The 14,988-nt window shown below is 50.4% G+C and overlaps 1 protein-coding gene across 2 annotated transcripts in view; it reads left to right on the top strand.

The window, feature by feature from the left end:
• TROAP (trophinin associated protein) overlaps nt 1-14,988 on the top strand; it is a 530,766-nt gene that overhangs the window by 137,407 nt on the left and 378,371 nt on the right. For both annotated transcript variants that reach the window (XM_069653825.1, XM_069653826.1), the window contains exons 6-7: nt 2,294-2,460; nt 9,111-9,201. In XM_069653825.1, coding sequence (XP_069509926.1) covers nt 2,294-2,460; nt 9,111-9,201 — 258 coding nt within the window. The remainder of the gene's footprint in view (nt 1-2,293; nt 2,461-9,110; nt 9,202-14,988) is intronic.

Genomic DNA, 14,988 nt, shown 5'->3' on the forward strand with positions numbered 1-14,988 from the left:
TAGTCCAGTTTACTGCCTATAATGACTCTGGCGAGGTTGAGGCAGTTGTCAGTGAAAAGGAATTTTCTGCTTAGGTTGATGAGAGGCGAGGGCCTTGACTTGTTTGTGCATACATAATTCTGCATAATTCACATGTATTGATACAGTGATAGGATTTCCATCAATGCAGAATGATGCGAAAGCGGGGTCTAGCCATTTAAGCCGGTACGGGGAGCCTCCTGTGAGGAGCTCGGTTTTGTCATTATTCAGACAGAGGGTGTTCCGCCATCCAACCCTTAGTGATGCTGTAGACTTGATTGTGGTATCAGTGGCATGGTTACCAGTTAAAGTTAGCAGGATTTCAGTGTTGTCTGTGAAGTTTGTATGGAGGATCCCAAGGTTGTCAAAGTGGCTGAACAGGCATTTAGTGTACAGGTTGTCCAAGGTAGGTGAAATGCAGGATCCCTTAGAGACACCGTAGAGCACAGGTAGAGGGTCGGCAGCTTCCGAACCTGCGAAGACCCTTGAGGATCTTCTCTCCCTTTGATCAAGCTGGTGGTGAGTTGTTGGCAGAGAATGTCGTCAACAAGATCCAAGGCTGCATAGAGGTTGAGGAGGAGGATGGCTAGTTCGCCAGCATCACTGATGCCATTGAGATGGATTTTAAGGTAGAGGGAGGGCAGCCTGTGCTGTGCCTGGGTCCGAAGCTGGATTGGCGGGAGCCCAGCAGGTTGTTTGATTCTAGGAAAGCTTGGAGTTGGACGTAAGCAGAGTGGTCTAAAATTTTGAGTAGGTAAGGCACAGTAGTGATGCGGCAGTAGTTGGTAGGCAGAGCGGGACCGAGGGAGTGTTTTTTGATTTTTTTGTTGTTGTTGTTGTTGAGGGGGGGTGACCCAGGCTTCCTTGATAATAGTTGGAACAGAGCTCGTTTGAAAGGAGGCATTAATGCATTTTCAGATACAGGGAGCCAGGTGCACAGCACACCTTTTGATGATGTTGGCGGGACGGAGGTCACCATTTCGGTTGCAGGTGTTGGATGATGATGATGATGATGATGAGGAGGGCATCCGAAGGGGGAACGAGGGAGAACTGGATTGGGGGAGAGGTAGGGGGTGGAGTTTCTTGTGGGATGGGAGATGGAGGTGTCTCTGGCAGTAAGCAAGGATGTCTTGAATAGTTTTGCTTCTTAATTTGGTAGTTTTGTCAGATAGTGCTGCTTGAACTGCAGTGCAACAGGCTTTGTCCTTGCCAAAATTGGTGATAGGAAGTGCTAGGGCTTAAAGTTCTTTGAAGATTTTAAATAGCTCCTTAGTGTTAGAGCTGGCCTCGCTAATTCTAGAGTCGTAGATCGATGTGGAGATGACGGCAACTTTGTATGCTTTGGCTGCAGTGAGAAAGGTTTCTTTATGGTCAATAGAGGGGCTTTTTCTCCAGAGGTGTTCTAGGACCCGTTTGTGTTTATGTAGGGAGATGGTTCTTCAGAGAACCAATTGTGGATGCAGGTTTATTTTTTATTGTAGTTTTGAGAGGTGCGTCGGAGTCAATTGTGTGGAGTATCAGTGCGTTGTAGGCAGGGAGGATGGAGTCTGGGTCATTGATGTCTGGTGAAGTGGCTAGGAAAGGGGAGATGGTAGGTTTGAGCAGCTCAGCAGTGAGTTTGCGTGTCTGCAGGTTGTGGGGATGCACATGGGGTTATTATAGGCATTGGGGTGCTCCAGGGGTAGGATGAAGAGGATCAGCGAGTGGTTGGTCCAGGGGACAGGGACAATGGCTGTGACCTGAGATGGGTAGGTGTGTGACCCAGTCCAGGGTGCGGCTTTTAATGAGAGTGGGAGAACTAATGGCTTATAGAGAGGTTGCGAGGTCAGTGGAGAACCCATGCTGGAGAACAGGAGTTTCAGGTAAGTTGCTTGTTCCTTGCTTCGGGTTTTGCATTATAGAATGCTGTGTTGAGGCTTACTCCCCCTGACAATATCTCTGCTCATTCTTTGAAGGTAATTTCTGCAGATTTTCAGAGTTATGGATGTCTTTGCTACAGCAGCCAACTAGGCCACTACTTGCCTTCAGATGAGTGGCTCGGCAAAGCCCCTTTTACTTATTCTGACAAAGGATAAAGTCTGTGTTCGTGCAACTATTTTAACCAATCTATTTTTCTTTAGATGGGTTGCCTAGCAGAATAATATAGCTGGCTTTTTTTAGCCCATGTCTGCATCATTGAGTGTAAGGTTTCCAGATTCTGTCTAATATCCTGCTTGGTATTGTGATCTTACTTGCGCCAGTTGCATTTAAATATCTACTTTTTGACTATTTTCAGGGCCTGCTGGGTGGGGTTTCAAGGCTGATCACAAGGCTCTGGCCACAATTGTCGATAACGTTGGACTGTCTGATGCTTTGGGATCTGGTGGAAAGTGCAGCCTGCATATGAGAGTACCTGTGCAAGAAAACAGAGCGTCTGCAATTCCTTCTGGAGCCCATGTCCCGGTAAGTAGTGCTTCGAGGGGATTGGGTCCTCTGATGTATTCCATATCTATGACAGTAATCACCACAGCTGTGCTGCTTCGGAAAATCTCTCTGCGTCCTGCATCGATGACGTTGATATGCCGTATTCGAGGAACTCCTCCGACGGCCGACGTCACTGGATGTTATAAGTAGGACGCACGACGTCCGTAGCCTCGGTTCCGTTTTTTCCACAAACGTGTTCGCTTCGGAGATCTCGGCGCCCCTCGACTCTTTAGAGTTTCTGTTCTTTCGGTTCTTCGAACCTGTTTGTTTGTGAAGTTTATCGGGATGTCTTCCTCTTCTTCCACCCTGCGTCCGTGCTTCAAGAAGTGTGGGGAATGCGGGTCCAAGATGTCGGTGACGGACTCGCACGACGCCTGCCTCTGGTGCCTCGGGAGGCCCACGACACGGATGATTGTGTCGACTGCCAGTCGATTACGTCCAAGGCCTTGCAGGAGCGTAAGAAGAAGCTGTCGGTCGGTAAGGTGTCCAGCCCCGGAAGTCGAGGTCCACTGGGCTTTCGACGGACGATTCGAGGAGTGACTCTCCGCATCGTTGTCGTAAATCTAGGGGGGGTCTTGGTCCCGGAGTGGATCCCGTCACTCCTCTGCCTCTTCGAGGCACTCACGGAAGTGCCGTCATCGGTCGCCTTCCCCGTCCTCGTCCGAGGACTCCGCCCGTCGGCGGGTTGCTTATCCCACCAAGCATGCGATTCCGGAGGAATGGGCTTCCTTCGGTAAGAAAATGTTGGCAATTCTTGAATCGCAGGGCACCGGTCCGTCTGTGCCTCCGAGTGGGGTCGGGCGTGACCGTACTAGAGACACCGCTCATACGCCTTCGGGCTCGGGTGGTCGGCACGATTCGCGGGAAAGGTCCCGCTTGGACAAGGGGAATCGTTCTAGTCATGCCTTTTCCAGGTCCCGGTCCTCGACGCGCTTGAGACCGTGTGCACCTTTGAAGTCTTCGCAGAAGACGTCGACACTTGTGGCCCGAGGTCGTTGAGGGACTCTCTCGAGGCTTCGCCTCCGAAGAAGTCGTCGACGCCATCGGCGCCCAGGCTGTCGAAGGACCCGCTCGGGGCTGAGCCCTTGAGGCCTGTGTCGAAGCAGTCAGCGCCGCGCTTGACGTCGACGCCGATTCCCTTGACGCCTTTCGAGGCTGTCTTGTCGGAGGTACCCCATGGCACGGTGGAACCCCCCTAGAAAGGCTCTGGCCAAGGCCAAACATGTCTTTGTCCCCCATTCTGTGCCCACTTTCCACCATCTGGATTATATTTCTGAGGTGGATGAGGGTTCTGAGGATGGGATGGTTCCTGATCTCGGTACATAGCCAGATTGAGGATCTGCGTCAGTCGCTGCACGACGCCAGTGGTCTGGACACCTCTCCGGAGGTGGAGTTCTGTAGGCCTGAGCCTGGCACCCATGCCGAGTCCTTGTAACGGTGCCTTATGTCGAGGGTCACCGAGTACTTGGGGTGGTCTGCTCCACCAGTGGATTTTCTGCAGGATGACCTGACGGATATCCTCGACCAATGTCCACCAACTGACCCGGTACTACTGTTCCATATGGCTCTACAAAGGAGGGTGGCGGTGGCTTGGACTGCTCCGGAGAGTCTCCTGGCAGTGGGCAAGTCTTTGCCGCGAAAATACCACCCAGCCAGTAGCGACCCCTGCTACTTGACCACGCACCCCACTCTGGAGAGTTTGGTGGTGCAGGCGGCTATTGCCCCAGCAAAGCAGGCGTCGTATCCTACCATCCCTCCCGATAAGGACGACAAGCGTTTTGATGGTTGGGTGAAGAAAGGGTTTTCTTCAGGGGGTATGGCTCTTCAGGCAGCCAACTCCGTATGTGCCTTGTCACGTTTCACGCACACTCTTTGGAACTGTTTCCTTAGCGGCTGAACATATTCCCAAAGGGGACGAACGGGATGGTTTTCTTGCTTTGATACAGGATTGCAAGGATGCCATGTGTGAGGCCGTTCAGTCGGGTCTGGACATGGCAGATTGCGTCCGCCGGTCCATGGCGGCGAGCACCGTAATACGCAGGTTTGCGTGGTTGCGGAAGTCAGGGTTTGCTCCTGATGTGCAAACCCGGCTCCTCAAAATGTCCTTTGATGGTGTACATCTTTTTGGCAGCAAGGCTGACGAGAGCCTTGAGAGGTTGCAGACCTCAAAATCTGCAGTGAAGTCGTTGAGCGCTGCAGTTCGCCAACCTCCGCTTTTTCGTCCTAGGGGACAGCAATGGAGGGGAGGTTCCTTTTCGTTTTTACTCATCCTTTAGTAAAACGAGAGGAGCTTCTAGTCAAAGGGGCCACCGTAGGAGTACCGGAGGTGGAAAACAAGGTACTCTATTTGCCAAGGCCACTCGGGCAGTTGCCTCTTTGCCCTCAGGCAACGCCGCAGCCGCTTCTGCTCAGTCATCAGGCCATGTCCCATGGTTCGCCGGTTGGGGGAAGGCTGGCACAGCATCTGGTAGAATGGCAGGCCATTACTTCAGATGTGTGGGTTCTGGAGATCCTAGCCCACGGCTACTGTCTTCCTTTCCGGCAGAGGCCTCACGACAATCCACCAGGGAACCTCTCTTTGAAGAGTCCGGATCTGCTCCTTGCGCAGGAAATTCAATCCCTGCTGGAGAAAGGTGCCATAGAACTGGTGCCTGTAGCAGAGAGGAACAACGGATGGTATTCCCCTTATGTTTTGATTTCAAATAAAGACTGGGGATTGAGACCCATCGTGGACTTGCGCAGTTTGAACAAGCTTCTTCGGAAGGACAAGTTCAAGATCGTTACTCTTTCTCAAGTCCTCCAGGCCCTTCAACTTCAGGACTGGTAGGTGTCTCTCGAACTCAAGGATGCTTATTTTCATGTGCCGATCTATCCAAAGCACAAGACGTACCTGAGGTTCGCGGTTGGCGACTCGCACTTTCAGTTTCGGGTCCCTGCCGTTCCGATTGACCTCTGCCCCGAGGGTCTTCACCAAGCTAATGGTAGTGGTGGCAGCGCATCTCAGGAAAGGGGGAATTCACGTCTACCCCTACCTGGACGATTGGTTGATCAGGGCGCGCTCTCCCGAGCAAGTCCTGGATCATCTGTCAGTCACCTGCCACTCCCTTCACAGGCTGGACTTCTCCCTCAATTTAAAGAAGTCACATTTGGCGCCATCACAGCAGCTCCAGTACATCGGAGCAGTGCTCGACACGTCCCTGGGGCAGTGTTTTCCTCCCCAGGTGAGGGCTCATCACATTCAGCAGATGGTGCACAAGTTTCAACATGCCCAGAGTCTCCCAGCGTTGGAGTTCTTGAGGTTGCTCAGCCTCATGGCATCCTGCATTCTTCTGGTGCCAGCGGCCAGGTTGTGCATGAGATCTTTGCAATGGGCTCTCAAACTTCAGTGGTCACAGTCCTCCGGCAGGATGTCGGACCCCGTTCAGGTGCCACCCTCGGTCGCCCGGGACCTTCTTTGGTGGGCCGTCGAAGGCAATCTGATGAAGGGGGCTCCATTTTGGCTACCCTGGGCAGAGGTGACGATTGTGACGGACGCATCCCTCGCGGGTTAGAGAGCTCATACCAACGCGTTGACAGTCAGCGGTCGTTCGTCTCTGTCGGAGTCCAGACTCCATATCAATCTGTTGGAGCTGAGGGCCGTCAGGCTTACCCTGAAGGCTTTTGTGCCGACTGTGCGAGGAAAGAATGTCCTGATCCTGACAGACAACGCAGTGTCCATGCACTACCTCAACAAAAAAGGGGGTTCGGGGGCAGGGCCACTTCCTCTGTGCAGGGAGGTGATGCAGCTCTGGTTCTGGGCAATCCAACACAAGATTTCGGTCTCGGCAGTTCATCTGACCGGAGACGAAAAATGAGACGGCGGACGCTCGGAGCTGGCAGAGCCTGATCTCTCACGAGTGGGAGTTTGCTCAGGAGATTCTCCTGGAGATCTTTGCCCTTTGGGGGACCCCTCATGTGGATCTCTTCGCGTCCAGTGTCAAACCGGAAGTGCGAAAGGTTCTGCTCACTGGAATTTCCTCCAAGTGGAGCCTTAGGAGACGCGTTTGTGGTGGAGTGGTCATTCCCACTGCTGTACGCGTTTCCTCCAGTCCCCGTCATCCTGCAAGTGCTGCGGAGGTTCGGTTCCCGGATGATCCTCATTGCTCCGGCATGGGCCAGGAGGACGTGGTACCCGGACCTTCTCTACTTGTCCATCTGCCCTCCACGTCGTCTTCCCTACCGAGATGATCTGCTCTCACGGGAGGGGATGTAAGGTTCTCCATCCAGACGTCAGATCCCTCAACCTTCACGCTTGGCTTCCGAAAGGTTGAGGTATAAGGATTGGGACCTCCCTGAAGACGTGATGGAGGTGTTGCGTTCAGCCAGACGGCCGGCAACAAAGTCCCTGTACCGTTGGCGGAAGTTCTGCAACTGGTGCAGGGTTAAGAATGTGGATCCTTTTTCATGTGACACTCCTGTGGTTCTGCCTTTTTTGATTTCTTTGGCCCACAAGGGCCTGCAAGTGGGTACCGTTAAAGGTTATCTGGCGGCGCTGTCTATATTGAAGCACTCGTCTGAGGAGTGTTCTCATTTTAAAATCCTTTTAATTTCTCAGTTTCTGAAAGTGCTCACTAATGTATTCCCTCCGTCACCGTTCCAGGTGCCCGGGTTGGGATCTGAACCTTGTTCTCAAGTTTCTAATAGGTGCTCCCTTTGAGCCTTTGCAGTCTTGTCCTTTGAGACTGTTAACCCTTAAAACTGTATTTTTAGTTGCGGTCACTTCCGCTCGCAGAGTGAATTACAGGCACTTTCAGTTAAGCTACCCTTCACTGTGTTTCATAAGGACAGGGTTGTCCTTGGAGTTCGTCCTTCCTTTCTTCCGAAGGTGGTGTCGGAATTTCATTTAGGCCAGAAGGTTGTTCTTCCGGCATTTTATCCTCCTCCGCATCCTGGTAAGGAAGAGGAGAGGCTCCATAGGCTGGATCCTAGGAGAGCTTTAAGCTTTTATATTTCACGCATGTCCCGGGTCAGAGTGGACGATCACCTCTTTATTGGTTACGCTGGAAGGCGTTTGGGACAAGCTGTTACTAAGCAGCCTGTGTCTCCATGGATTATTCTGGCAATTTCTTATTGTTACCGCTTGGCGGGTAAGGACCCTCCGGTAGGCTTTCGGGCCCATTCTACCAGGGGGATGGCTGCCTCTACTGCCCTGCAGAGGGGTGTTCCTATTGGTAACATCTGTGATGCAGCCACCTGGGCTTTGGTCCATACTTTGTACGTCACTACTCCCTCGATTCTATCCGTGGGCAGGATCTGGCCTTTGGCAAGGCGGTCCTTTACTCTGCAATTTGATTGGGCATTCTAAATTTCTATGTTCTAAATTCTTTTCCCACCTCCTTACTTTGGTACTGCTTTGGGAGTCTGTCATATATATGGAATACGTCGGAGGACCCAATCCCCTCGAAGAACAAGTTACTCTCTTACCTGGTAACGTTCTTTCGATGGGATGGTCCGACGTATTCCATATCGCTCCCTCCCTGCCTTCCCGCTACAGAATTTCTTATGCGATTGCAGCTTAGATTTCCGCAAGGCTTTCTGTGGTCAAACTGGCAGTAGTTTCGTGCTACACGTTCTGGGAAAAAACTACCACTGAGGCTATGGGCGTCGTGCGTCCTATTTATAACATCCGGTGGCGTCGGCCGTCGGAGGAGGTCCTCGAAGACGGCGTATCAACATCATCGACGCAGACGCCGAAAGATTTTCCGAAGCAGCACAGCTGTGGTGATTACTGTCATAGATTTGGAATATGTCGTCGGACCATCCCATCGAAAGAACGTTACCAGGTAAGAGTAACTTGTTCCTCTGCGTGGGACTGAACTAGGGGAGGGATGCTGATACATTACTGCACCCGTTGCTCACATTTTTCCATCTCATTACATTCTTCGCCACATGTCCTAATAATGCAAAATCCATTCCAGCCAGACATAGCAGTGGTGTAGTGTGACTGCTGTTGTTCTGTTTTTTAACACATCATACCATCAGTAGTTACCAAATGGATAGCATTATACAACAATTATCAAATACATAGACAAAACCTCCTACCCACATATAAAAACCATTTAAATCCATCACTGGAAAAAAAATAGTATCCAGTAAATTTGCATTTTCCCTGAGTGAATTAATACCCAAGAAATTCTGAAATACATACAATAGACAAGACAGTTTAACAAACCTCTTTAAAAAGCGCATTTGAAAACGTTATCGCTGCTGTCGCTAAAGCAGTCAAAGGTTCGCACAGTAAACAATGCCATATCCTTTCCCAAGCTGCTTCACCTTGTTGTAGCAGGAATTTCTCCAACAATCCCAACCAACTATAGAAAGATGCATGCATTTGCCAATTGGTGTAGAGGTTCAATTCCCACATTATAGAAATGGCATAATCTTTCCATCCTCGGGACTAGCAGTCTAGCTCCTAATTAATCTATTGCGGGATATGAGTTGAATTTTAGATGCAGCATTGCAATCCTACATTTCCTTGATGGATGTTTTGCATTCGAGCCAACATAGTATTAAAATATTTCACATTGTGCTTGTGCTATAGCTTATGTTTAAGGTTCAGCTTTTTCACACACATTTAACTTGCTTTTCAGGTTGGTCGGATGTCTGCTTATGCCGTCCCAACACAGCGCCAGCGCACGGCTGCTGGCCCCATGCCACGACCCTCCATTCTAGCAGAGCAAGGTACTGTACCGGTACATTTCCGCCATCTATAAACAGCGGGCTTACACACGTGGCTTATTTAAAACGTATGATCGCAATGACTTGTGTTTTACCTCCCTATCGGCAGTGCCTGACAGGATAGATTCATTTGCATCCACTCCTCTGGGGCTTTGAAGCTGTCTTTCCGCCTTCTCCTTAGTCCGTTCGTGTGTGCTGGTACGCTATACAAGTATGCCTGATGTCCGGCCTGCATGTCTGCTTTCTGACTCGTAGCGAGGTTATTCTCCAAGAGTTCTTGTGAAGACCATCCTGAAGAGAAAACAAGCATGCCTTTAACAATGGTAGCTTTGACTGTGCTGTTTGGTTCCCCTCTAATGAGAAGAAATGGTCTCTAATAAGGTACAGCAAGTCCCACACATCAAAGGAAAGTCTACATAGCATACTAACTGAAAAAATGTGCTCTATTTAAAGTACAGCATTTATAAATCTGTGTTCAGTGAAGTAGTTTACAATATAGGCAGAGTATGTATTAGACAGTAAGCGTTTATAGGAGAAGAAACCCCTTTAAGATGAGTAGTACACCATTTTACAGAGAAGTGAAGTGTGCAGGTTTTTTTTTTTCCAAAAATAGTTTGAGTGTGACAAAAATAACAGGAATAAGAACAAGTGGTACTTCCAATAATAATCAGGAAAATAACATACACAAATTTTACAAGAAAAGTTAATATCTAGCCTCTGTCAAAATATACATGGAGCACCGTATTCACAAAAAGAATAAGAGGGAGAGAAAGAAAAAAAGGGGATAGACAAAACAATGGGTGAGAGAGAAACAGATAATAGGACAGAAAGAGAAAAGGAAAAAGGGGGGAGAAATGTTAAAGGACTTGAGGATGTCAAACATATTCGTTAAAGGCATTCCAAATCACATACCTTCAAGTGTTAAGCAAGGAAATACTTTAAATCTGAGATTAGGACAGCATTTCTTATTGGGGGGGGTTCAGTTGTCCCATTTTATGGGATCCCTACATTTTTTTTTTTCTGTTGGTTTTCTTAGCTCTGACCTTTATTTTAGTTGCCATCGGAAGGGTTTCGACTTAAGTGCTCCTGCTATTACTACCCTTGGTGATGTGCAGTCCTATGGTAGCCCAAGTAGTCTCTAGGATAAGGTGCTTTTTAAGCACCCAATAGTGGCCTCGTGTGCTTTTATCAACCCTCAATGGCTAGTGTCAGCTGTCCTCTAGTTTTGGCTTCACCAGGGGTGTAACCTTTTTTTACCCGTTCTAGGTCAAATGACGTTTTCCTTTTTCGAATTGAAAAATAATCTATTTAGAAAGACAGCTTCCTGACCACATGCAGCAGTCTTTCTAAATTAAATTGTTATGCACCTACCGCACACGAGTGCGCGCAGGGGCTGACTGGCCCAGCAGGATGTTGGGTAACAATTGGTGCAGTGTCACTGTGTGAGACTACACTACTCAACACTTAGCTGCCTGGTATTAGGTAACCCACCTTTTGGTATAGGTCTGTACTACACGAGTTGGTAGTGTAACTAAGCAGCCAGTCCTATCTCTAGAGGGGTAAATGTGAGCTGTAGAGCTGTACAATTGACATTTGTAAATCCATGTAGCCAACTAACTTTGACTCAAGGTTTCAGTTATAAATGGTTATTTAAAACTGATTTTCAATAAAATAAATAAGCATTCTTTAAAAAGGCAATTTGTTGTAACAATTCAAATGCACTTTAAAATTAAGTGTGAGTCAAATGAAGCCATTGGATAATCTTTGGATATGCTTCATACACTACTCCTACGCCCCAGTGGTCGACTGCCTGTAGTCCCAAAACCCTCGCCTTTTAACGTTGCTTCCATTCATGCACAGCATAGGCGGTCACTCACACAGCAAATCAAGACTAGTTGCATTCCTAGAGACAAAGGACAGGGGAGTTTCGTGACCCCCACCCCCTCACATCCTGTCCTTCCAGACACATTGGGGCCAGCCAAAGGCAAGAAAAAGGGCTCAGACTGGCCTCAACGCAGTAGAACCCAATAAAGCACTGACAAAGAGAAAATGGTGAAACGAGAAGACGAAGGCCATTTTGACAAAATTGTTACCCATGTACTGCAGCCGAGGGCTCAGCCTGCGGTAGAAAAGCACAATGGTAGGAAAAAGTAAACCACTGCCACCAGCCATTTAAAGTAGTGAGGGTAACCTACAAATGTAAAATGAGAATGTAGGATAAGGGGATACTAAGGACCCCAACCCCCCCCCCCCCCCCCCCCGAACACTCCACATAAGATGGTGTGTGTTGGACCCACAAAGAGAAGGTAAGTTAAGTCAATTTAACTTTACCCTTCTTGGGAACTGTATCTAAAGGATTTCTCAGTGACACTGCATTGAAGGTGCTGTGTCACCATGTAAAAAGCAGAGGCCTATGGAATTTGTCAGACTCCAAAATCAGTGAAAACACAAAATCCAAATCGAGTAAGAAAAAGGTTATACTCACTCCGGGGTTAAAATTGAAAATCAGAGGTCCAGCAAAAGAGCTAGGGGTCTCTAAGGTTGAAGGAAATTAGCACAGAAATACAAATTATCCCTAACACAGAACCTAGAAGCGCAGTGTGTTGGTTTGTGTTTTGTGTCTCTGGCTGGGTTTCGGTTTGGGGGGGTGGGGGGGGGGGGGGGGGGGGAGTGTTGGGTGTGACTAATCGACTTCCGGTCCACCAGTGGTCCAGGGATGAATATCGGTTTCTATCAGCCCCACACCCCTAGTACACTAGAAGGGATCCAAACAGATTGGAAACACAGGTCAATTATAAACCTCATTTCTCCAGCATTGGATCTTTCATGGATTCGCATGCTGTGAATATTTCCCGTCAGGCTGGGAAACCTCAGTAACTTCAATATAGCTGTTTTCCTGTGGAAAACTCGGACACTGTGTCCTATCAAAGTCTTTATTGGTGCCTTTGGCTGCACCAATAGGACATCCAGTATAAATTGCCCGGCCTCTGCGGCTTCCCTTCAGATTTCAACCGTCTCCAAGCTGTTGGGATCACCTAATGTTCTTTTGTGTTTTTTGCTCTTTGTATTTGCAACACAGCTTTGCTGCTTCGTTGTTGTTGGGCCATCATGTTATCTGTCGGCCCGAAGAAGTCGTTGTTCCGGCCTTGCCAGGCGGGCAGCCTCAAGAGCGTTTACGAGGGGGACAGTCATGGGGACTGTTGGTATTGTGTGTACTGCAACCATTTGGTTGAGAACTGTGAGATTTGCCAGGGGTTCTCCCACAAGACTTCAAGGACTGTAACCAGAGGCTGATTTGCTGGTTGAATGAGGGGGGGGCTATCCGGGCTCGGAGGTTGGTTCGGCCCCCGTGGGTGTCTCTGGTGTAGAAGTCTCCTTTGCCTAAAAAACGCATATTGGGTCTGGCCTGGCTGCAGATTTTCGAAAAAGCGGGGAGTCTGCCCTGAAGAGGCTGGTAAAGTCAGGCTTGGGGTCTGAAGGCCTCGCTCCAGACACGACTGCACCAAGGGCTGAGAAGTCGAAGGCTTCACATGACGGCTAGAAGGACCCACGGATCCCTCGCGCAGGCCTTTGTCTTCAGACAAGGAGAAGTCGCGGTCACATTCATCCTCTTCGAAGAAGTCTTCTTCGAGGGACTGGCGTCATTCGCCGTCTAGCAAGGAGTTGACCAGACGCCATTCCAGTTGGGCATTAAATAGGCCATCTTCACCGATTAAACCCAGGCCACCGGAGGAGCCCTTGGGCCAGACTACGACGATGTAGTCATCGACTGTGCTCCCGTCGACTATTGCCGACGATTCCTTCCTTCGTCCGCCCTGTCCACGTCGCACCCGACTGGGGCCCAGCTGATGTCTACTGCATACACAACTGCCTCGACGACTGCGGTTTCGGTGGCCATTACACCGCTGAGTTCTGCATGTCTGCTGGGGACCGATGGAGGCCCGTGGCTTTCAGGGGATGGGGTGGGTGTCCGTGGCAGTCTGGACCTGACTTTGCTCTGTTGCTCCTGTTGGAGATTCTCCAGCAAGATCCCTCGACCTTGGACTTGGCCTTGAGTCCGGAGGAGGACTCTCACCTGTTCCTGGACCCCTCTGTGTTGGGGCCTGAGTCCTGTGGTTGCCTCCACGTCGTGTGGCCTGGGAGCTGTCCCGCCTCCGTATCCGTTGGTCAACCCTCACCCCCTGCTCTCCATGCAGGTGCTGAATTCGCTGCAGTCTCTCCTTTGGCAGTTGGATGCCCGGCTCCCGGTGCCTCAAGCCCCGGTGGTGCCCGTAGGACAGAATTTGCCAGCGGTTCCCAGGCCACAAAGGTCTCCCCCGCTTCGACTGCCTGTTCCATCGCCTAGGGGATGCACCCCTCCTCGGAGGGAACCGGAAGAAGGGAAGGTGGTGGAGTGTGAACACGATAGCATTCCGCAAGATATGGTTTCCTCATCGCCCAGGGGGGCCGATACCTGGGATACAGAGCCAGAGGTGGACCCTCCAAGCAGCCTGGCACAGCCCTCTCCGCTGGACGATGTGGGCGCTTTTCATGCCATGATGGCCAAGGCTTGCCAGTAGTTTGTCCTCGCCCGGGAGGAGGAACAAAAAGACTGTTTTCGTTAGATCATATGGGAAAAAGGTGGAAGGTGGTCTTCTCTATCCCCATCTTGGACCATGTCTGGCAGGAAGGCCTGCGCACAATGCGCCATCCTTTCACGGAGCCTGCAGTCAAGGGGCGCCTGGAGAAAAAGTATAAGAAGCTGGAGTCCATGCCGAAGTACCTTACTTCGGAGTCGGTGTCGACGACTTCCAGTCGGAAAGCGCGTAGCCAGCATAATTGCGTGACTTCACCGGACAATGAGGACCGTAAACTGGATGCTCTCGGCAAGAAGGTGTTGACGGTGGGGGTGACGACAGTGAAGGCGTCTAATGCATTGGCCCTCATGGCGCGCTACGACAGGGAATTGTGGCACAGGTTGGCACCGCTGCTGGGCCATCTCCCTGAGCAGCAGCGAAAGGAGGAAATGCTGCTGGTTCGTGAAGGCGAGGACGCCTCCAATCATTCCATTAATATTGCGGTGGACCTGGCTGAATCTGGCTTTAAGCAGATAAATGATGGAGTTGTCTTCCGGCGGCAGGCATGGCTGCGGTTTACCTATTTCCGACCTGAGGTACAGCATAAAGTGGTGGACATGCGAGGGGGAGCAGCTGTTTGGGGAGAAGATTGATGAGTCCCTCAAGAATATGAAGGAGTATTCAGATACAGCGAGGTCCCTGGCGATGCTTCAGGGGGAGGTGTTCGTTTCGTCCCTTTCGGGGGGCCTCAGGGAACGCCAGATTTGCGGGATCTTACAACAACGGCTACGGTAGCTCCAGCTATTCCTCCCAGGGATTTCGTCGATCATACCAGTCGGCTCAGCTAGCCAAGGACTTTCAAGGCCAGCGGAAGAGGGGTTTGTCATCCGCCGCTACGAGAGGCCGGCAGTCCAAGCCTCAACATTGACTGCCACAATGGCAGTCGGCTGGGTGGGTGAGTGGGGCAATATTTCGATGAGTGTGGTTTGATTACGATGGACCGATGGATGCTGGATGCAGTTAAGTACGCCCACACGTAGGAGTTCCGGTGTCCACGGCTCCCTATTCCGCCGGTGTCGCTGCCGCATCTCCCAATCCTGCGGCAGGTGGTTCACCTGATGCTACAGGAAGGGGCTATAGAAAAGGTCCTGGAGTTGGAAAAGGGTCAGGGGACCTACTCCTGTTTTTTCGTCATCAAAAAACCGAACAGAAAATGGCGCTCCATCCTGGACCT

The sequence above is a fragment of the Ambystoma mexicanum genome, chromosome 3q (assembly GCF_040938575.1).
Source record: "Ambystoma mexicanum isolate Mex_15411 chromosome 3q, UKY_AmexF1_1, whole genome shotgun sequence".
Taxonomy (NCBI): Eukaryota; Metazoa; Chordata; class Amphibia; order Caudata; family Ambystomatidae; genus Ambystoma; species Ambystoma mexicanum.